At 45.2% G+C, this 21,645-nt stretch overlaps 1 protein-coding gene across 1 annotated transcript; it reads right to left on the reverse strand.

Moving 5' to 3' along the window:
• Positions 1 to 3,434: 3,434 nt before the first annotated feature.
• vps45 (vacuolar protein sorting 45 homolog) lies at positions 3,435 to 21,241 on the reverse strand. Its single transcript, XM_049026004.1, has 15 exons — positions 20,974 to 21,241; positions 20,332 to 20,466; positions 20,184 to 20,244; positions 19,671 to 19,750; positions 18,400 to 18,468; positions 18,047 to 18,184; positions 17,493 to 17,603; positions 16,771 to 16,905; positions 16,196 to 16,309; positions 15,647 to 15,814; positions 13,748 to 13,906; positions 12,005 to 12,112; positions 11,557 to 11,678; positions 10,329 to 10,460; positions 3,435 to 4,826 (listed from the first exon to the last, which is right to left on the reverse strand). The coding sequence occupies exons 1-15, from the start codon at positions 21,064 to 21,066 to the stop codon at positions 4,739 to 4,741; spliced, it is 1,713 nt and encodes a 570-aa protein (XP_048881961.1). The 5' UTR covers positions 21,067 to 21,241; the 3' UTR covers positions 3,435 to 4,738.
• Between the last annotated feature and the right edge of the window lie 404 nt (positions 21,242 to 21,645).

The raw sequence follows: 21,645 nt of genomic DNA on the forward strand, positions 1-21,645 counted from the left end.
GTTATGCTCTTTGCATGATTAGTGTCAAGTGATATTTATAGGTTACCAGGGATATGAAGTAGGATGATGAACTAGGAGCTCCGTAACTGTACCATTATATAACTAATAATATTGCATTTATGATGCATTCATTATGTTCACATGAGTTTGTAAATGTATGTAGAGTACAGTGGGGCGGCATGGAGGTGCAGTGGTTAGCAGCGTCCCCTGACACCCGCCCCCCCCCAGGTTAACTGGAATTATCAGATTGCCCATAGGAGTGCAGGGTGTGTGACTGTGCCCTGTGATGAGTTGGCACCCCACCCCGTGCTGTTCTCTGCCTTGTGCCTGTACCCGCTGCGATAGGCTCCGGGTGACCCCAAGCCGGATGAGCGGTTGTAGAAAATGGATGGATCTAGAGCGCAGCATTAGCAGGATCTTTGGTGAAGTCCTCTTTTCTGGCACGCTCTAGTATGCGATTCACAATTTTTTAAAGCCATCCCACAGGGATATACAGTCATTTGTATAAACGACTAAATGGCAAGTAACTACCTCTGTTAAAAGACCTTTTTCTCTGAGATCTCGGAATGAAGGGGAACGTCCAGCGTCTCTGTGACATTAGTGTAAACAGAACGTAGAAATACACGTCAAGTTCATATTGGTTGTAATGGCAAACAAAGCTGTGTTCCATAGCAATGTACATTAATGGCATATCGCTTTGAATCAGAGACAGTCTTGCTGTTTTCACTTTGCAAGGCCGCTGGCATGTCGCCGTCTCCTGCACTCAATTTTAGAACAAATCCTTGGTGAGAAATGCAAAAATAATGCAAATTAAAATGAACACATTGTTATCCTGGGATGTCGGTTATAGGAAATCAGTCAGTTGCTAGTGAATTATGGGGTTGAGGAACTGACAGTTACCTGTTGTTGCAAAGCATATTGTTGCATAGCTGATTTACATATATATATATATATATATATATATATATATATATATATAGTACTATATAATATAAAATGACATGATTTTGCATAGCATACAGTGGACATGCTTCTTAGTTATAACTTTAGTCCTATAAGACAATCATCACCAGAGAAATGACAACACTGGCATATGTTGTGGTGAAACATATTTGGCACTGAGAGTCACATGACTTCCCACACTTCTCTCTTTCGACACACTTCCTCAGGCACCTTCTTATCTGCCGTAAAGTTCTGGTAATCTATGTGTCCGTTTATATTTAATTTGTTCTGTTATGTGACTAATAATTTTGGTTTCCATCTTTTTGTGTATTCAGTTCCTGAGGGTCATGTTTAGAGGGGTACAACAAATATATTCTTAAAAAATAGTCATAGGAGTTGGGGGGGGGGGGGGGGGGGGGAGCACGACTGACAGCATTAATTTGGTCACAGATGTCTGTAAATATATTAGGAACCAGAACATTTCACAGAGCAGACCAAATGAATGCAACTCAAATGGAGTCCATCCTTCCGCATCTTCTCTCCCCCACCTTTTTCAGCTCATGACTTGAGTGACTCAGTCATTACGTCCATCCCTGTTAATAGATCGGAACCACTCACATGAAGTGCTGACCTCTTGTTTCTGAGAAGGTCACTGTCAAACACAGCTCCCTAAAAGTATCTGCTATCAGTTTCACTGGGACCCATCAGCTGATGGCGAGTCTCCATTCAGCTTTTTGAGCGTCAGTTGCCAGTGGTACCACCAGAGAGAGCTGAGATCTGAAGAGCAGTAGGTTTCCTGCTGAAAAGGGCAAATGGAGGCCTCCTGTCATACATTCTCAGAAAATAGGTGCGAGATGTTTCCAGAAAGTATCATAACCACTTTAAATCCTGCTGGGAGTTGAGATTCGCTCCCACATATCATAAACCAAACATACCCCACCACCTTTTCTAGCCTCCTAGATTACTAGTATACAGACGCTCCTCTACTTACGAGTTACGTTCCGAATGGCCATGCGTAACTTGAAATGTTCGTAAGTCATTATTCAGCATCATTTTAAGGGGATACGCAAGTTCAAAGAACTAGGATGCTGGGAGTACGCACGCTACGCTGCTGCGCGGTGGGAGTAGCGGCCAGAAGTCGTACTGGGCGGAATTGGCGTGCAGAAAAAAAATTGATGTTGCAGACAGGAAAACGGGAGCCCAAGGAACACAGTTTGGACTTACAGTCCTCTTCGTTCGTATATCTGAAAGTTCGTAAGTTGAAAGTTCGTAAGCAGAAGAGCGTCTGTACTTTGGACCCAGACTGCAGACACTTCATTGGCACAATGGCCCAGATGGTTAAGCTCATTGGTAAATGTAGGGCACTGGAATTCAGGCAGATGGGTTCAGTGATGATGGGAATGTAGGGCTTCTTGTTTGGGGGGGGGGGGGGGGGGGAGACACTCTACCACATTCCAGATATGGATTATATCCTATAATTAAAACACTGATTCATAGTTTAAAGAACAATATGATGGTCACCTACAAAGCAATTCATGGGAGTTTTCTAATACGGTGAGCCAACACTGGCCAAAAGTCCAAAAGGCCAAGGTGGAATTTGCGTGTTAATGGCAAGCACCAGACTGTCTTGTCAGAGGCAAATTATAGTCGATGTGATTTTTGAATGAAGTAACACTGGGAAGGCACAATATAACCCTGCAATGTTTCGAAATTGCATCCAGGGTGTCCTGTACTAAAACTAATTAAAATAATCAGTTCCTGATTCTGGGCAGGTGGCAGAGGTATAAAAATGAATCGCCCTTCCGATCGTGGCTGATGCTTCCGTACTGCTGCTCGAACGCACAATTGCAGAAGCTCAGCCATGCAGTGACATAGAGGAGTTTTAGCTAAAAATGAGGGACCCTCGCAGCAACACAAATTACCCAGTTTCACACCAAAGTCAGTACAGCTCTGCAGTAAGTCGCAGCGCAGGAAGTGATATAGTTATATAATGAGTTTTTCATAAGTCATTTTCATGGGTTGGGAATCTTCAGCTAATCCAGTATTTAACGTACAGGTGCATCATGGCAACGGTTCAACAAAGTCTAGTGACTTTGCTTGTGAAAAATTATCAGCTGTATTTCCTGACACAAGACTCAACTGTGTGATTAAACGTTAAAGAATGTACAACGCAATATGTTTGGGATTGATAGATAACATTCTTCAGCCAGAGACAGGAAGCCTAAGAGATCCATGTGCTTGGTTCATCAAAAAACAACTGAGGATTAAGTCCATATATAGTTTAAAGGAGAAATGCGTGCATCGTGAATGATTTCGACATACCTGGAAGGAAAAAATTAGCTCATACTTACTGAGAGATAAAAAACAAACCTCTGAAGTTCCAAAGATAGCTTAGAGACAGAGGGGTGGGTTCATGTCTAATGGCCAGAAAAGGGGGAAAAAATGAACTGAAACTACAACAGGAAAAAATACTTATTTTATCCCATGACCACTGATTTGCAATAGCACAAGAGATACTACATTTATTAGTTGAATAAAAACATTAAATTACAGCAGATTATTTTGTGACGGAGACACACTGTACACTCCAATGACAAACATCTTACACGATCAAACGTGGCTTTGGATGTGCAAAACGTTGTGTACTTATGGGGACGTGTGTTCAAGTTTTGGGCAAACCTAAAACGCAGGTTCTTTTCCAGGAGTGCTGTCATATGTTCCCATATAAAACTTACCAAAGTTCACCGCTATAAGCTATCTGGGGTTTAAGGGAGCACTTACAGGGCTCTGCATGTTCCATACAGCGATACAGTGGCCACCAGCTGTGAATTATGTGTACTGGGCTGGTTTGAAATTTAAATCTAGTAGTGTATATATAAAATGGCTTGTGGTTTCTGAATGCACGTAGCCAGGGACAGCGATGGAAGATGAATAGCATTGTTGACTGTGGGACCACAGGGTCACGCTCCACACACCCCTCGTAATACCAGATATGCTGCTGACAGTGTTGGGGAAGTTATTTACAAAAGTAATGCAGTACAGACAGCGGTGGAAAGTTCAGGTCCGGAAAGTACAAATCCGAACCATGGCTTTGTTTCAACCAACCAGTTGATTAAAGTCGTAGTGACAGAGAACTCAACCTCTTTGGTTGGAATAAAACCTTGGTCTGGATTTGCGCTTTCTGGATCTGAACTTTCCACCTGTCTGTAACGGATTACTTTTGTGAGCAACTTCCCCGACACGGGCTGCCAACTTCTATGCTGTTATAGTGAGAGTCCAAGGGAGTATTGCAGGTGAACCTGTGACTGTCCTCCGCCCGGCATTTAAAAACCCTCTCCGCCATTTTCTGTAGTTTCCACAGGCCGTGCACCATGAATACTCACAGCCGTCAGACCAGTGTCTATGGACTGCCTTGATTTGTGCTGGGTCCTTCTCTGCATGGTGTGGAGAGACAGAGAAAGGACTGACACCAGCCAGCATCGGGGAACATTGTAGAAGGTGTCCGGGTGAGCATGCATCTGTCTTCTGATCCATCTTCCAGAAAACCGCTGTCAAATACACCACGATGGAGCACTTTCTTCCAAATTATATCATGCCCCTCTCATACGTGTGGTCGAGTAGTACTTCCCCGAACAAAAAAAAGCGTAATTTAATGTTCGGTCAGATGGAGGAAACCATTTTAAGAAATATCAGATTTGTTGAGCAGTCGGATAGCGGCAAAGGGCCAAGTGGTGACGCTGTACACAGCACTGGAACGCTGATGATACCATGTGGTCCAGAGCCAGTGATGTCACCATCAGCGCCGGCTGGGGAGGCGGCTGGTCCCCTGCACTCTCTCGCCGCTCTGGCTCGAACCTGTGGCTAAAGTTACTTCCTCCAGGAAACTGTTAAGAAATGGACACAGAGCAACTAAGTTATATCACTGAATCTCAGGGAACAGGTCATCCGGAAAGATCGGCTAGTATGTCATGCTTTCCAGTTCACATGCAATTCTGAGAACATCACCTCATGCTAAAGAATGCCACTTAATCTTGCTTATGGTGGCCATTTCTGATCCTGAAAATACAAGGTCCTTCGTATACAGAGACACAAAGGCAGGAAACCAAAATCATTACCTCACATTCTGCTCACTAAATGAAACAAAAACACCTCAGCTAAACAGCACCAGAGGTGGAAATTTCAGGTCCAGAAAGTACAAATCCAGACCATGATTTTGTGTCAACAAATCAGCTGCGTACTCTATGACAGTCACTCTTCATACTCAATCGGTTGGTTGAAACAAAATCCTGGTCTGGATTTTTACTTTCTGGACCTGAAATTTCCACCTCTGAACAGCACATGTTGTTTACCATCAACTGATGTGTCTAACAGGCTGATATTTAACACTGACTGCCTTTCCCTCCTCTATCTGTCTCTTATTGATATCCATTCATGGATCTGCCTCCATGTCCAGTGAGTGCAGTTAAAACTCACCTCACTTCCGGGACGTCCAGCATATTTCCAAGCATCCCATAATCCTCTGAGCTCTCACAAAACTGTTAGTGAATATTACTGACACCTCGGGCAATGCAGGCACACTTATCAGTCCATTCCAAGGGGGACTGGAGGACAGAAGCCTCAAAATCAGCTTTGTTCATGTTTATCGAACGTCACATTACACTGAGAACATACTCAGCAGTGAGGCACTACAGTCAGTGCAATTTTTTCTACACTTGGCTTAATCCCACGACCAAACGCACAGACCTAGTCAGCTCCAGTGCCCAGAGGCACTGTGTCAATGGGACAGTCTCCGAGACAATGGTCACTTTGCTGGTGTGGAGCCCATGGAAGGCAGCCAAGTGATAGATATCAGATCTACAGCCGTCCAGAAGGGGAACCACTGCAAGATTACAGTGTCTTTGTGAACATTATCGGGAATTACGCTGTGTAATCTCGTTGAAGGGTTAGAACATTAATCCAGGGAAAAACAGAAACTCTTAAAAACGCATTAGGGCCCAACCATGGTGTATCACAGTACTCCTGGATTACAACAGATCAATGGACACCCTCCCCCGCAAACTTGCCTCAGCCCTCACTCCTAATTACAAAGATAAAGAGGACATCTCACCCACAACAGCAATGATGGGGCACATTCTAGTCAGCGTTACATCATGGCCTGTATAGAATTGTAGGCATTGGACATCTTCTAGTCAACTAAACTATTTAGCTGAAAAAAAAAATTAAGGTGTCAGTGATCCCAATTCATTATCACTTCATACTCGAAGCAATTTCCTTGGGAGGACACAATGCGATGGCATGAAGGGGCTGTAGCAAAGGAGGAAAATCTGCATCGAGGCCAGCTTGTACACATTCACACTACTGCAGCAAACGTGCCCTAACTACCCAGTATTTGGAACATTGCATTGTGACGAAAATGGTCACGTGATCGCATTTCCCAAATGACAACCTTGAGAAAACATCTCTCTCTAAACAGGGGGTTGGGGGGCAAACATACAAACACTTACTATTGGGTCATTTCATAAAGGACAGTTTAATAATTAGGACTGAATAACAGAGGTCTGGAACTGTCAAGATGTTAGATTCCATTATTATGGGATTATGTCACTTCTGATTGCCTGGATGCTAATTTGTGAGGTTGGGTCTTCAAGGTCATCGGTGTGATGTGAACATCGCCGTGATGTGAACACGCCTGCAGCATTGTGATTAGATAAAGGGAGCATATGGGATCACCATGATTGTGTAATCAGTACTGTGCTGTTCCAAGGAAGCCAAAGCAATCAGCTTACATTTAACTCGGTGCTTCAACCATCCAGAGCAAAAAAACCTGAGGGAAACCACAGCCGCGGTACAACTTAATCACACCGTCGACATTATCCAACCATCAAATTCACCCATTCGAATCATCTGGTTCGCACAAATACAAAAAATATAAATGGATCAATAAATTGAGCGCAATAGCTTTAGGACATGCTGGGTGTTTGGTGAATTTCAAACTTCATATTCTAGACATGTTCCGCTAAAATCAACAGAAAATATTAGGTACTGATTGCTTGTCTGCTAGGTGAGGCAGTGTCACCTAACTAGTAGGCATCAGTAAATTACAGGAACTGGTGGGAAGCGGAACGAGTTATTTAAAATGCGTAGGAAACCGTGCAAAAGGTTTAAAAATAACATGGAAGAAAGGCGACACACACTGTATGTAGGCCGAACTTTCCATTTCACATGTGCCTGTACTTCATGCATCAGGGAGAGGAAGTTAAAAGGCAATTCGTAGGCATGACACAGAGGGTTTGTGCAAACCTGGATTGCAGAGGCTCACTGCAGAACAGCATATGGTGACACTTAGAGCTGTGTGCGTTAATGGGGGCCCACAGGTCACTCTCTACACATGCTCATATGCTGGGTTGGCATGTGGTTCGTCAGTGCGGATGTGCGCATGCACCCGACAGACTGTGCAGAAGCCTCGTCACCCAACACTAGCCGGCTATCAATAATACAGCAGCCCATCAGAAGAGATGCTCCGCACCACACTGAGGCTCATCCCCCATTTGTTTCCCGCCTAAGGGTCACAAAAAGTGCCATATTCCCGAGGAAACTAAATATCCCAGTCTGTCACATGACACTGCTCCCCCTCCCTTTTTAACCTCATTCACCACATTGGCTAATCGTCACATCTGATGGGCAAAACCTTAAATGTAGAAAAGTTGTGCTTCTCTCAGCAGTCACCCTGAAATGCACGGAAGGTCTTGCCATAATACATTACCTTGGGATCACTTAACATGCTAACCGTCAGATTACGTCTGATTTAGCCCCACCTCATAGGTAACACACAGACTGGATTGCATATCCATTCATAATTTAAGCTTTGTTTACCCTGATCTGCTTGGCTCCTCCCCCTGCCCCGCTGACAGGCGGCCGTGCTACATGCATCGGAAGATAAGCCTCTAGCTACCTGTGGCTCTCCTGCAGCCATTACTTCCATTTTCTACTACTTCCAACCCAGAGGCCCCAGGTGAAGAAGACAAAGGCAACAATGTCCAATAAGGAAGGTGCAAAAGCAAGCTGAGCCTAGAGACTTGAGATGAACTTAGGTTTGGGTAGTAGGATGGTATATTGGGGGTGTTTTGGGGTCTCCCCACCAGCAAATTTTATTGGCAACATGTAAAAAGGTCCGAATAGTGTTGTTTTTGAAAACAGTCAAAATACCATAAACCTCAACATACATCTGAACGGTTAGAAAAATTATTAGATGCCGCCCAAACATAGATGAATCATGGCAAAACATTCTGTTTACAGTGACACTGCAACCTTCCTGTAATGTCAGAACCTGAGTTAGCCAGACAGAGCCTGAGGACAGGAAGTCTGCTAGCGGAGGCTGAGGCGATGCTATACCAACACGGCTGGGACCGATATGGCTCACCACCGGCGATCGGGCGCATGTGCGCATTTCCTCTGTGTGGGCACCAGCAGATACGACGGGGCATTTTCTACAAAGCATGAGATTTGTGACTGGCAATAGCTGCCTTTTTAATTTGGGTCTACATTCTGTACTAACACAATTCCTGGCAATTGGCATATGCATGTTATATATACATACATATGTACATACATACACGCGTGCACGCACACACACACACACATATATATACACATATATATATACATACACACACACACACACACACACACACACACACAGCATCTGTAAAAGTATACAAAACATCCATCCATCTTCCAAACCGCTTATCCTACTGGGTTGCGGGGGGTCTGGAGCCTATCCTGGAAGCAATGGGCATGAGGCAGCATACAAAATATGAAGTACTGATTTGATAGATATTATTTTTTAAATGAGCCATATTTCCGTGAACTCCAACCTCAGAGTGCAGGTGCTCTCATTCCAGGAGAGGAAAGCAGCACGGCATCACGCGTGTGGATATTCCTGTGACTCCGCCCCCCCCGAGCAGATTCACACGCAGACCATGCCTGTGTACGCGTGGCTCGTTGCTATTAAACGAGACCCAGAAAAGGGGAATCTACGATTATCGCTCGGAGGAACAACGGGCAGTCAGGTGCATGCTGCTGATGGCGGACAGCCAGCCCGTCCAGCCGGAATTTGGCGGCGGTTCTCCCACAGCGCTTCGGCACGGCACCGGAATGGATCCCTGCCAAGCGCACAGCTGTGCGGGCGGCTGCCGGGTGCCGAGCCGGAGGCTCCCGCTGCCGTCTGCACGCCACCCAGAGGCCCAGCTGCAAGGTCCCATCCACGTGCCGCCACGCGGTTGACATTATGCCACGTGACAATCAGACAGCGAGCGCTAATTACACGCTGTGCACTGCTCCTCCTCCTCCAGTGGGGCTGCTCATTCGCTGCCAGAGCATGAGAGCGGTGAAGCCGACCCACCAGCTCCCTGGATGGGAATGGGCTCCAGCTGCCTCTGGGAGGTTAGCAGGTCCCCCCACCAACAACCACCTGAGCTACTAGACTGGCATAAAATCAGCCTTCACCTTTGTTAACGCCTAACAACAACAATTACCAGAATCCGGTGCACATGAAAAACGTCCTGGAAGGTCCCTCTCCCTGCCAAGTGACAGCGATATTGGTCTGATTGTCCGCTACTGTATTATTTGGCAGCAGTGCTCCTAAAGAGCCATGTCTGAATTGGATGGCTGTTCCTCTGTCTGGCATGATTCTGGGGGAAACGCTGAGCCTTTGCAACATGCAGAGGCTCCAAGTGGGGTAATCAAACTCCCAGCATGTGTACTGACATCAGACTGGGCACAAGCTGTCGCAGTGGCAGACCTGAGCTGCGCACACGTCAGCCCTGTTCCCACGGTGATCGCCGTTTTGCCAACAGGTGGCGTCAAGGCTGGCTGGGTTCTGCAGACTACCCAATGCTGTGGTCTCCTCAACAGGGGTCGGGAGGGGGGCGCGAGGTGTCCCAGCAGCTGTGTCAACACCCCCCCCCCCAGCTGCCTCTTATAACCTCCCTCACCCTTGGCTCCTGGCCTGGAGTTTTCAACCAAAAGCCCTCTTAAACATTTCTGTAATTGCTGCTCTAACAACTGGGCATTGATGGGTCTGAGTGCAGGGAGCAGATGGGGGGGGGGGGGGGAGGGGGCTAATGCAGAAAAAAAATTAAGAAAAATAAAGTGGGGATTAAAGAAATGAAAGAAGATGGAAACGGAAAGAGAAAGTGAGAAGCGAGGAAAGATGCAGCATGCAGACGCCTGCTGATTCCTTCCGGACTGGAAGCCCAGTTACGGTGCAGTACGGCCCCAAACGTCCACCTGACAGGCAGCTACTGCACGTCTGTGAGCGCGGGCTCCTGGCGTGACGCGTTTGCCGGCAGCACACAGCCCGCCACAATCATGGCACTATAGCTGACCTCTTCGTGTTGTGGATGTTGGTCCCTCCAAGTACGACGCGGACCCCCGGCATGGTGCGGTTGAAGTTGTAAACAGTCAGCGCCTCCTCATACGTGGCCCCCCCGATGACGAACACGATGATGTCCTGGGGTCTGACGAGACAGGAAGCGGACAGGTGATGACGTGGCTAAAGGAAAGTAAATTCCGGAAATAGCATCAACGCTTCAGTGCAAGAGTGCATGACGAGGTCAAAGGTCAGGGTGCCAGGCCAAAGGGCACCTCTCCCTCAGCTGTCAGCCCCTCCCCTCCTCCATTCTTCCTTCCATCGCTATCTTGAGGTCAGAGTCATGAGAAAGATTTTGCCCAGTCAGCTGAAAGCCACATGTGCGACTGACCCGCATCTACAGCGCTCAGTCAATGCGGGGGCAGAGTCGATGCATTTAATGCTGGCTGCAGAGGATGCGGATGTGCCCAGGGACCAGAGATAACTGTATGTCTCTTTCCTCCCGCTGGGATGAGAGAAGCTGTCCTGCAGCCAGCCTCCATGTCTGTGAGTGACTGGCTGTTTACTCTCCTTTAGCCAGGCTGTTTTAACCGGCCCCTTCCATACTGTCCAGAGGATCACACGTCGCCCCACCTTCAGCTGAGGTAGAGCGGGGGATCAAAAATTAGAGTGGGGGGGGGGGGGCTGCAAATTCCAGGTTAAGTTATCTGAGCGACACGGACCCCTTTGTAGCACAGGCCAGTGAAATCCAATCCCCCCCCCCCTTACAGAGGGACATAGGCTTAGAGAACCAAGGCTGAGAGATTCAGGCCTGCATTGTGTTTGCAGAGCCGGGAACAAACAACTCAAGGCAAAGGGGGGGGGGTGGGGGGGTTCCATTACTATTTCTGACACAGTGGCCGGGCAGCCGCCCAGATGTCACACTTGAGGCGGGGAGGAATACATCTTAGCCGCTGAGTCTGTTCTTACAGATACACGCCGAACCATCATCTTGCTATTCTGTTACTAGAATGCCTGCAGTTCAAATTACGAGAAAGGATTCAAAACACAAATGCACATTAAATCCATAAAGGCAGATAATACGCATATTAGCGATGTCAGAAATGACACAGGGACGGAGATAAATGCTCGCTCCGTTCATTGGATTTTACCTGAATGAATGCACTCAACGTGGGTCTTTAAATGCGTACGTAAGCAATTCAATGCAGCAATGAAAGTCGATGGCACCTGGAGGCAGCGCCCACCTGTCTCTGAGGGTGCTGGGTCCCAGGTAGGGGAACTGGCTGTCCTTCAGGCGGCCTTTGATGAGCTGGTCCAGGGTCTCATGCAGCAAGGGCTGGTGCTGAGTGTAGACGTTCTCCACACCCTGGTGAACATGGAGTCAGAGAAGCCGGATCGTACAGATTCACACAAACCCACTACACTGTCAGAAACCGACACTCCCTTAATGATGCAAATAACCGACCCCTTCAGCCCCAAATCAGTCATTGTAGCCATTAAATGCTTTCCTTTGTGAAAAAGAGTAATAAACTAAAACATAAAAATGATAATGTGCCTGAGTGACATTATTAAAGGCTTAGTTGTCTACTTGGGCTGCAAACCAACATGAATGATCTGCAAACCTGAAGCTCAGCTGCTCGCCTCCGAGAACATTTTGCAAATATGCTACAAAGAGACACTATTATCTTGTACCTTGAGACCTTTGAAGAACTGTTTGGTGATGGCCACCGCGTCTGTGGGCGTGATGAGGTCACTTCCTCTGACACGCTTCCCGCCATACTCTACCAGAGATTGCACCATCTGAAACACAATCACGCGACGCTATCAGTCATTAAAAATAAAAAATATTAAAAATGATCGGCGTCGTGGGACAGCATTCACGGGCTGGGCTCCTCTAAATGAGCCATCATGCTCCCCAGCACCATCCAATAGGGACACCATCTTTTACTTCAATTTTATTTTCAATGAAACTATTCATTCTAAAACAAACCAATCTCTTCCAGAGGCGTGGCTACAGATCATTTGCTTATCCAACTCTTCGGCACCCCGCCCATCAATAACTTATACCGTCAAATTTTTACAGTATATCGATATATTTTCAAAACAAGATTTAGGATAAAACAATACCCATTACATCTACATACTTTTATTCTGCATTAAAATTAGGGCTATATTGAAGAATTGGTTTAAACAGAAACCAATAGTATTCCTTTCTGGATGTAAAAAAAAAAGTGAGGATTTTGATTGTGACGTAGCACATACTCTCAGAATCCACACCGAAAATCAAACCAATTCACTTAGCGTTTTTCGGGGAATTTGATGGAGGTTCATTTCGTTTAAAAACATTGACAAACGGCTCACAGGGCAAAAATTACATAATTCGCAATATTTATTTTGTAAAACAGCAATAACTTAAAATAAGGGCCTTTCCAGTTATTAATCACACTTTTAATGGTATTCAGGCTCCTTTTTTTAGCGCCAAGTAGTTTTAGGTTTAGATTTTAGTTTTTCATAAACATCCGCCTTCTGTTTTAAGAACCTCGGTGCCTGTGATTGGAAGGTCGCCGGTTCGAACCCTCCTGGCAGAACTGTCACGTGTCCATGGGTCCTTGAGCTGCCCGGCTTGCTCCTACCTACATGTGTATCTATGTGTCATGGAAAGCAAGATGGGGGAAGCAAAAAAAAGAATTCCCCCACGTGGGATCAATAAGCTGTCATTATGATGAACGGATTAAAAAATGCTGCTGTAGACATAGTGGAGTGAGAGTTTTATGCTCAGGCGGTTTTACTGGACCCATGCAATACAGATATAGGCGCAATTATAACTCATATTAGTGCTTATTTTGAGACTTCTGGTTGCAGTAATGGAAAGTGTCTATACTTAGTAGTTATGGTAGTATATTCGAAAACAGGGAAACAAACCCTGGATTTGCACACTACCAGTCCGAAGTTTGGACACACCAAGCTGCCGACAAAAGAGAGTGATAGTGTCGCATCACATGACCTGGCCACCTGACCTAAACACAGTAGAAAAGATTTTGGAGGAGTTTGACCAGAGAATGAAGGAAAGCGGCCAATGAGAGCTCAGCATGTATGTGGGACCTCCTGCAGGACAACTGGAAAAGCCCCCCCCCAACCCCAAAAAAAAATTATTTTTCTTTTAATACTTTTTTTGGTTAGTACATAATTCATAATACATAATTGGGTACGAGCACCATGCAAGTCATTTGCAAATATAAAACAATGCGTTAGTAAGCATACTCAGAAATGACACAGTAGTAACGGTTTCATAATGGTTAAGGAGCAGACCGTACAAAAATGTTACCCAAAACACCAATAAGGACCAGCAAAAATGAAGTCCCACATCAGTGCTTTCGCGTGGTCCTCTGATCATCCCCCCGTTTCCCAGAATGCACCGAGCCTCGAGCTTCTGACCTTGCGGTAGCGCTCAGAGACGCCCTTCCGGTTGAGGTCCTCCATGAGGCCAGGCAGGTTGCTACTGCTGTGCCTCTCATAGCGAAGTGCGTAGAGCATCACCAAGCGCACTGCATCCAGCTCACACACCTTGGGGTTCTGCAGGAGCCTCCGGACATTCTGAAGACAGCAAGCGGGGGGGGGGGGGAAGTACTCATTAAGCCAGAGAAACTGGGCATTGGAAAACAGGAAGAAGTATGGGAAGAAGATGACAAAAAATAAATAAGAATGAAGACCATAACGCTTAATTGGATGGTACAGCCTCAACTGTGGAATCAGAAGACATCTGCGGATCTGAAGGATAGTTCTACCCAACGGGGATGTTGTCACACACATGTCACTTAAAACAACGATTAGTTATCCGAGAGCTTCCCAGAATGATTAAGAATCGTGATACTAAAGAACTCTTAAAAATGAAGGCAAAAGTTGTGTCAGAAGTCATGGTGACCTTTCCAGTGTTCCAGTGAGGAGGGGGTTACAGTTCCCAGGCCCTGGGACAAACCACAAAGGGCACCAGCGGGCGAAGGAAGCACAAGCGTCTCATTCTCCTCAAGCTTCCTTCTGCACCGTTTTCTGACTGTCCCTTTTCTCCAGTCACTGAGTCACCCAAGATTTCCCACAATCCCCCACTCTCCCAGCCTGTGACGTGTGCCACTCAAGCATGGGTGGTCACAAAGTTTAAGAAGACCCCCCCCCCATTGTCAAGTGGTGTTACATTCAGTCACTGCAGATTCCACATCAATTATTCTTTCTTCTACGTCTCCAGAAGTGCGTCACTAGCCTCATTTACGTCTCTACAAGTCATAACCTTAAATTCCCCCCACCCCCTTTACTGGCACCGAAGACTGTGCACTTTGTGAAGCGGCCCCCGGTAACAATGGTGCAAATGCCAGTGCATCCAGTCTGATGTATAAAGAATAATATTCCTATTTTGTCCTGTATTGTAACAGAGGCAGAACGAAGGTTATGAATCCCTAAAAAAATCTGGTGTCCATTACGCAGTTCAATGGTCAGCCAGCTGTGGTAATTATAAGATAATGACACAAACTGAATTCTGAATTTTTTATATGTGGCGGCATAGTATCAGTGACGTGCCTTACAAAGGTGGAGCAAACAACATGCTGAAATTTCTGCTTAATGAAGCTGGATGAAAGTGAATGCGCAGCAGTGGTTGATCTTCCTGTGTAAAGGTTGTGTGCTGTGGGGCAGCCCCCCCCGTCCATTAGCTGGCTGTTACGGGGCAGGGCCGCACCGTCCCCAGAAGAGGTGCTGTAAAAGGAGGCCCTGGCAGAGGAGGACCTGAGAGGAGCTCAGTCATCTGTGCTCCACTGCAGGGGGGTGTCATAAAAACACTACTAACTGAAAGAGCTCTCCACTCTATCGAGTGTCAATTGCCCATGAAGGGGAGAACAGGCCTCAATACGAGTCTCCAGTACGTATGATCTGTTAGGACCAAAACCCTGGCCGACACTCGCAGTCATGACCCCTTCTCAGCTGAAAGGGGAGGCTGCAGGCCCCCTCTTGGGATTCCGCAGCTTGATGTCACGGCTGCGAGCCGCCGGCCTCCGATTTCTACCCATTCTCTGAATCAGGATGTGTGGAGAAAAAAAAATCGCGCAAGCCTCCCTCTGGGGTGGCTAAGCAGGCAGCAAAACAGTGCCTATAGTGTGCGTGTACGTGGGAGTGAAAATATTAAAAGCTTTTCCACACCCACATGGATAAATCCACGTGCATGTGCGTGCTAGTGAGATCTGAATTATGACGGTAGCCATGCGACGGCAGATTTTTCTGCACGAGTGTCACCCGCACGAGGATCTGCCCTTTAGCATGCAATCTCAGCCTGACGTGCATATCGCTAACCTGCTGCGCGCTGGAGTGGTCATTCTGACAGGCCAGTTCCTGCTCCACCTCTGACACCTCCATAAGCTGCCTCTCGCTCACCAGCCGCGACAGCTCGCCCACCACTGTCACGTGCTTTGACACCGTGCCCGACATCTTCTTAAACTGTGGGTAGTTGTCCACAAAGGCCTGGCAGGAGAGAGACAGAGCTGATCAAACGATCTCTGTTTATCATTACAGGAGACCAAGAGGGTGCATCAGTCTTACTTCAGCATTGCATTTCCTGTGGTTTTAGACTAATGAGATAGGCATATTAATATTTCATGCAATAAACCAGCTTGGGTATTGAAGTTTTGGCCGTTATACTGCAAGTGTAATTTATCATAAATATGGATCTATACAATCATGGTGGTCCTACACTCCAACAATCTCGTGACAAAGGCACATGTTCTTACAGCCTTTAAGTGAAAGCCACAAATGGCCCTGATCCAATCAGCTGTAATGTTTAATGGGTGTTTTGTTAGTGGGACTCTTACTCTCATCCCAGTCATGGTACCAGAGCTCCCCCACCTTCATGTCTGAAATGGACTCCAGTTTCTGCTGCCCCTTTGGCTTCTTCTTCTGAAAATCCTCCATTAAGTTCTTGATATTTGTCCCAATCTCGCCGAAGTTCAGGTACAGGTTCTGTAAGCGGAACCGGGACTTTCATTTATACGCCTCATTAACGCAATTCCCAGATGACGCACTCAGAGTGGTTCTGATCACTGGACTGTGCCCATAGCCAGAGGTGGAAAGTTCAGGTCCAGAATGTACAAATCCAGATCAATTTTGTTTCAAATAACCAGCTGAGTATAAAGAGTCGCATTCACTGAGTACTCAGCTGGTTGGGTGAAACCAAACCTGGGTCTGAAAATGCTGCAGGATCTAATCATGGAGCAGCCACCCCTTTTATATACTTCAATATTCTGAAACCAACCACCTATCCATCTTCGAACCACTTGTTCGTTACCTGGGAATCATCCTGGATAGATTACACACATGCAGACCACACGATACTGGCAATTTCAAGACACCATCTCATTTTACTGCATATCTTTAGTAGTTAAAGAGAGAGACAACACAGCAGTTCTGCTGGCCTCACTCACGTTGGCATAAAACTCGTCGTTTTCAGCAGACAACACCACCTCCCGCAGGTCCTTGTTGATGCCTGGAACCCGGGACAGGTCAATGCGGTTGTTGTTGAGGCCTAAGAGCTCATGCACCATAGCCTGGTACGTCCACTGCAGGGGGGAGCATAAACACAGAACCTTGGCTAAGCCCCAAAAGCCAGCTCAGTAAAGTGTAAATGCAGGCCATTTCAAGCTCTGAAATGACACGCTTGATAATCCTGACCTCTAGTGGCCTAAGCTATGTATTAACTGACAACAAGAAATGTAAATTGTAGAGATGCACTCACTGACTAGTCCTGATCATGGCCTAAAGGCAAACTTTTTGGTATGGGCGGGGTGCAGAGAAAATGAATAAATAATGCCAACAATGCAGAGAAAAATCCATCCACATATAACCCCAGTAACGCCAATATCAAAATTATGTTTGAAGCCACAATTCAACAAAAACATATGTCAGCTTTATTTCAAATATTTTTCTTAACCTCACTAGAAAAAGCAGCAGTAATAACAACAATAATAATAAAACAGGTTAAATAATTAGTATTATGAACACACTGAATGGCAGAATTGTATTATCAACCAAATAACACATTAATAGTGACGGAAGTTCTTTATCTTTTGTGACAAAAGTAAAAATCAAGCGCATTATGGATCCGGAATCCATGTATTTCCTGAGCAGTGCACAGTCTTACTCAGACCTGGTTGAGCAGAGGAGTAATGGCATCGTCACTGCGATCCAGGATGAGCAGAAGGGGAGGCACCTCTGTCTTCCTGAAGTCAAAAAGCTCATACTCCTTAGTGATGATTTGCTGAAAGACAGAGAACAGTGACACAGCAGTCATTGTCATTGGCTTATTTTTTATTGCTCAATACCACTGGCTCATTTGTTAATGGCCGACGCCATTGGTTCGTATGTTACTGGTAGATGTTATTGGCTCACGCGAGTACGGTTTTAACTTCGACACAGCCACCAACAACACCTTAAACCATGCAGCGATTAATGGAAGCTATTAAAAATAAACCACCAACCAAAAAAATACAGGATAAATATTTAACATCTGGTGCATGGTTTCAGTTAAACATTAAATATTTAAGGAAATGTAGTAGCAGGCGGAATCCAGTCTAGTTTACAGATATATGTATTTATATTCGCACCCTGCATGGGGGATATAGGGCCAAAGTGCCCACTATGAATGGGGAATACAGGCCTGAAACGCACCCTATAAATGACTGGGGTGTCGGGACGACGCACCTTAACACTCTCTGCCAGCCTCTTAGCCATGTCTGAGGAGAGCTGGTATCGGATCATGGGACACTTTTTGAGAGCCAGCAGCACTGACGTCAGACCTTGGGTGGCGCGTGGAAGCAGGCTGGGTTCCCAGCTACGACCCTGAGGACGGAAAACGATGGCGCAAGCACCAGCACTGCACTTAATACTTCGCAGCTATCGTCTATACATTTCCAGGCAATAATCATTTTGAGAATATCCAATTTTATTTATTCAAGCCAAGTTGTTGACTTTTATCCACACAATGTGTATCTGTACACTTTATAATAATTCAGCACAGCCCTCTAGCACCTTTGAATCTGCGGATCCCTACTCACCCTGGCAACACCCAGTAGGTTGAGGGAGAAAAGGTGAGGATTCGCTGCGATGAAGTCTCCATAAAATTCCTGCGGCCATGAAAAGAAGCGCCGTGCCCATCACACACATAAATCCCACACTTTGTATGCAAACGCTACAGGCTCAACCTGCTGAGTGTGCGAACTGAGGCTTTTCATCTTTGGAAAAACAAAGTGGAAAGAACGACTCAAAGCAACATTTATGATCCTCAAAGGGCATGAAATAGTGTTCTATAAGTAAAGGAGCTGAAAGTATTTTTTATTTTTTTTTAGATGGACATGGTGAAAACCAAACGGTAAATGCCTCACTGAGAAGGTCATATTAATGGTAATGTCCTGATCCTGGAAAGCAAGCATCCACAACTCGAAAGAACTATGAAAGCTGAACCACACCATAAGGTTCTAAAGGAGAATATCAGGCCTATCATCTGTAAAGTCATTTAATGGTGATATTTTCTTAATTCCCATGTATGGGGGGGGTGCTCTTTTCGCCTACCCCATCCTGCTCTCCTTCAGACAAACATAGAGGTGAACACAAGCTTGGGAGGTCACAGTGAGGGGTCAGCCACAACAACAAACAAACAAACAAATTTATTTTTGTATAGCGCAGTTCCACGACATTACATCGTCTCAAAGCGCTTTACAGCATCCGCACCCACCTGTGGGGCTGCACGTTAAGGGCCTTGCTCGAGGGGCCACAAACATAAGATTATTCTGCCGAGGCCGGGCTCGACCCGGCAAACGTCCAATCACAGGCAGAACAGCTTAACCTGCTCAGCCACACATCACAAGGGATCAAGGCATTGCTGCTCAAAGAACAAGAGAATTTACATATAGACCAGCTAAACCCCAGACCTTCATTCCCTAAAAACATCAATAAACTCATATCTGCAACTCTGAAACAGCGTTTATGTTGGTGCCACGATTAATCAGTAAGTACAGGATCAACTTTTCCTTGCACATGAGCACAAGATGCCAACTGCTTTTCAAATGGACAATGGGTGTTACAGAACTTATAAGTGACTGAAGTTCAAGTTCCCTCAAATAATATTTGGTTCGATATTCTCTAAGCACATAACTAATATTTTTAAAAATCAGACAGGGAGCAAAGATTTTCACATCATACTGTAATTGAAGATGGCAAAGGGTCCTCACAAACACTGACTATATGAAGAGGCATTCGCACAATCAGCAATTATAATTACGAAAAGTGTGAGACAGGGAGTGGACACAGCTCCAATGGACAGACACACCTGTACTTCCGCCACCACCTCCTGCTCGTCGGCCTCCGCCAGCGCCTTTATTTCACTCTTACTGATGACGTTGCTGAAATCTACAAGGACATTTCATTAAACTGATGAGAACGGTCAACATGCATCCTATTAGGAAGGTTATGCAATTCTAATCTGCCTTTATTCTACCTTCATTTTCAGAAAAAACTTTAAATCTTCACTAATGAGACCGTATGTAATACTGGATACTGTGAGGTCGAAAGATTCAGCAGACAAAAGGATATGTGTTTAAATCAAAAACAGATCTTACATATCTTAGTGGTTCAGTTTTGGAAGCCGTGTCTGTGCACTTTGACATTTGATTTTGACAGTTTATGTTTCCTTTTTATACACTATGGAACCATGGAAATACAGGAAATCAAACCATAATTTGTATAGCGGAGGGATAAATATATCGATCACCAATGCAAAAAACACAAGATTTTCAGATGAAGTTTCAGCTGACAGTGATTGACCACAGTTGACAGCACTCACAGATAAAATAAACACTGTATTTCGGCCGATGAAGTTCCTGAATCAAGTTTTCGACGTTCTCCTGTAAATAAACAATAAACACATCACATGTTGCATCCCTTCTAATGAAAAAACAACTCTTTGGATCGCACGAACTACATCGGCATACCTTAGTGGGACGGAGAAAACAGATCGCCTTCAGGTGTTTCATATTTTCCCTGTTCTGCGAGTCAAGCCGCTCAAAGAGGTAGACCTCCTTCTGCAGGATCTCCGACTGTGTGTAAACCACGCTTACGATGCTCGTCTGCCGGTAAAAACGCACCAGACCGCAGCTCAGATATTTCGTAAAGAATAAATTATTCATTGCTGGGGGGTACAGATCATGCAAGTTTCGTGTTGTAATGCATCTCCTGTTGCGACAAACCCACCCCAAAATACTCGATGCTCCAATACATCAACTGCCAGCAACCTAATGGTTGCATCTAACCACTACAAGACCTGCTTTCTAGATCATTTCAACCTGTTAGGTATTCGTTGTCATCTTAGTGCTCATGAACATTTTCTTATTGCAATTCTCTGACATTTATTATCGCAAACTTACATGAAAGTACTATATTTCGACGTTTTCCAGTAGCTATTTACCCCCGAATTCAATTGTTTTTCATTGCATGATGGTTTATACGTATCTATTTACATCTCACCGAAAGTCTGTGTGCAAAAATATTTAATTAAGGGGTGACTGAATTGCGACAATAGCTGACAGTTCAATATTACAACATAAACGCGCATAAGAGGGAAAAAAAACACTCACCGTCTCTTTATCCATCAACAAAACCTTCATTCCGGGCCCGCTGTTCTCTATCATTTTGGAGACATACTGCTTGACAGCGAATGTCACATTCATTTTGACAGTTAGTATAAGTTGACGTTGAAGTTAAATAAAAATCTAGCAAAAATTCAAATTAAGCAATCCAAGGAAAAATGTGTGAAGTCCGTTTTGAAATGCGTCAGTCTAACCATGGCCAGAGCGAAGACGTAACTGCAGCCTTCGATGAACTTCCGGGATCGGCCGGGTGCAGATATCCCATAATGCACCCGCTCCGTTTCAGGTCGTGTCTAGTGAGGGTTTCACAGTACTGTGTGATTTAATAAAGAAAGATTTTAAAAGTTTTAGTAATCGTTTGATTGTAATTTAGGGATTTGATTCGTTTGATGACATTTCTCTTTAGATTCTTGGTGTGAAACACACGACAACGTTAATCGTGATGCTGTGAAACAGCGTTTATTTTCGCTTTAAGGTGTGTTTTAGGATTTGTGGTGGGTTGCAGACTGATTAAAATGCACTTGTGTTGTAGGTGGTTTTTAGGTGATAACAACATTCTGCTATGTTTGTATTTAATTTTGTTTTTCCCATAAAGGAAGAAATCGAATTAACTGCTACCCGTGTTTTTTTCCACATATTAATAGGGACTTATTTCTCAAA

The sequence above is a fragment of the Brienomyrus brachyistius genome, chromosome 9 (assembly GCF_023856365.1).
Source record: "Brienomyrus brachyistius isolate T26 chromosome 9, BBRACH_0.4, whole genome shotgun sequence".
NCBI lineage: Eukaryota > Metazoa > Chordata > Actinopteri > Osteoglossiformes > Mormyridae > Brienomyrus > Brienomyrus brachyistius.

Coding starts and splice junctions, on each gene's coding strand:
- vps45 (XM_049026004.1), bottom strand. CDS start 21,066: ATGAATGTGACATTCGCTGTCAAGCAGTATGTCTCCAAAATGATAGAG. Junction 17,604..18,046: donor GGCTGGCAGAGAGTGTTAAG/GTGCGTCGTCCC, acceptor TCTGTCTTTCAG/CAAATCATCACTAAGGAGTA. Junction 4,827..10,328: donor AACATCCACAACACGAAGAG/GTCAGCTATAGT, acceptor ATTTCTTAACAG/TTTCCTGGAGGAAGTAACTT.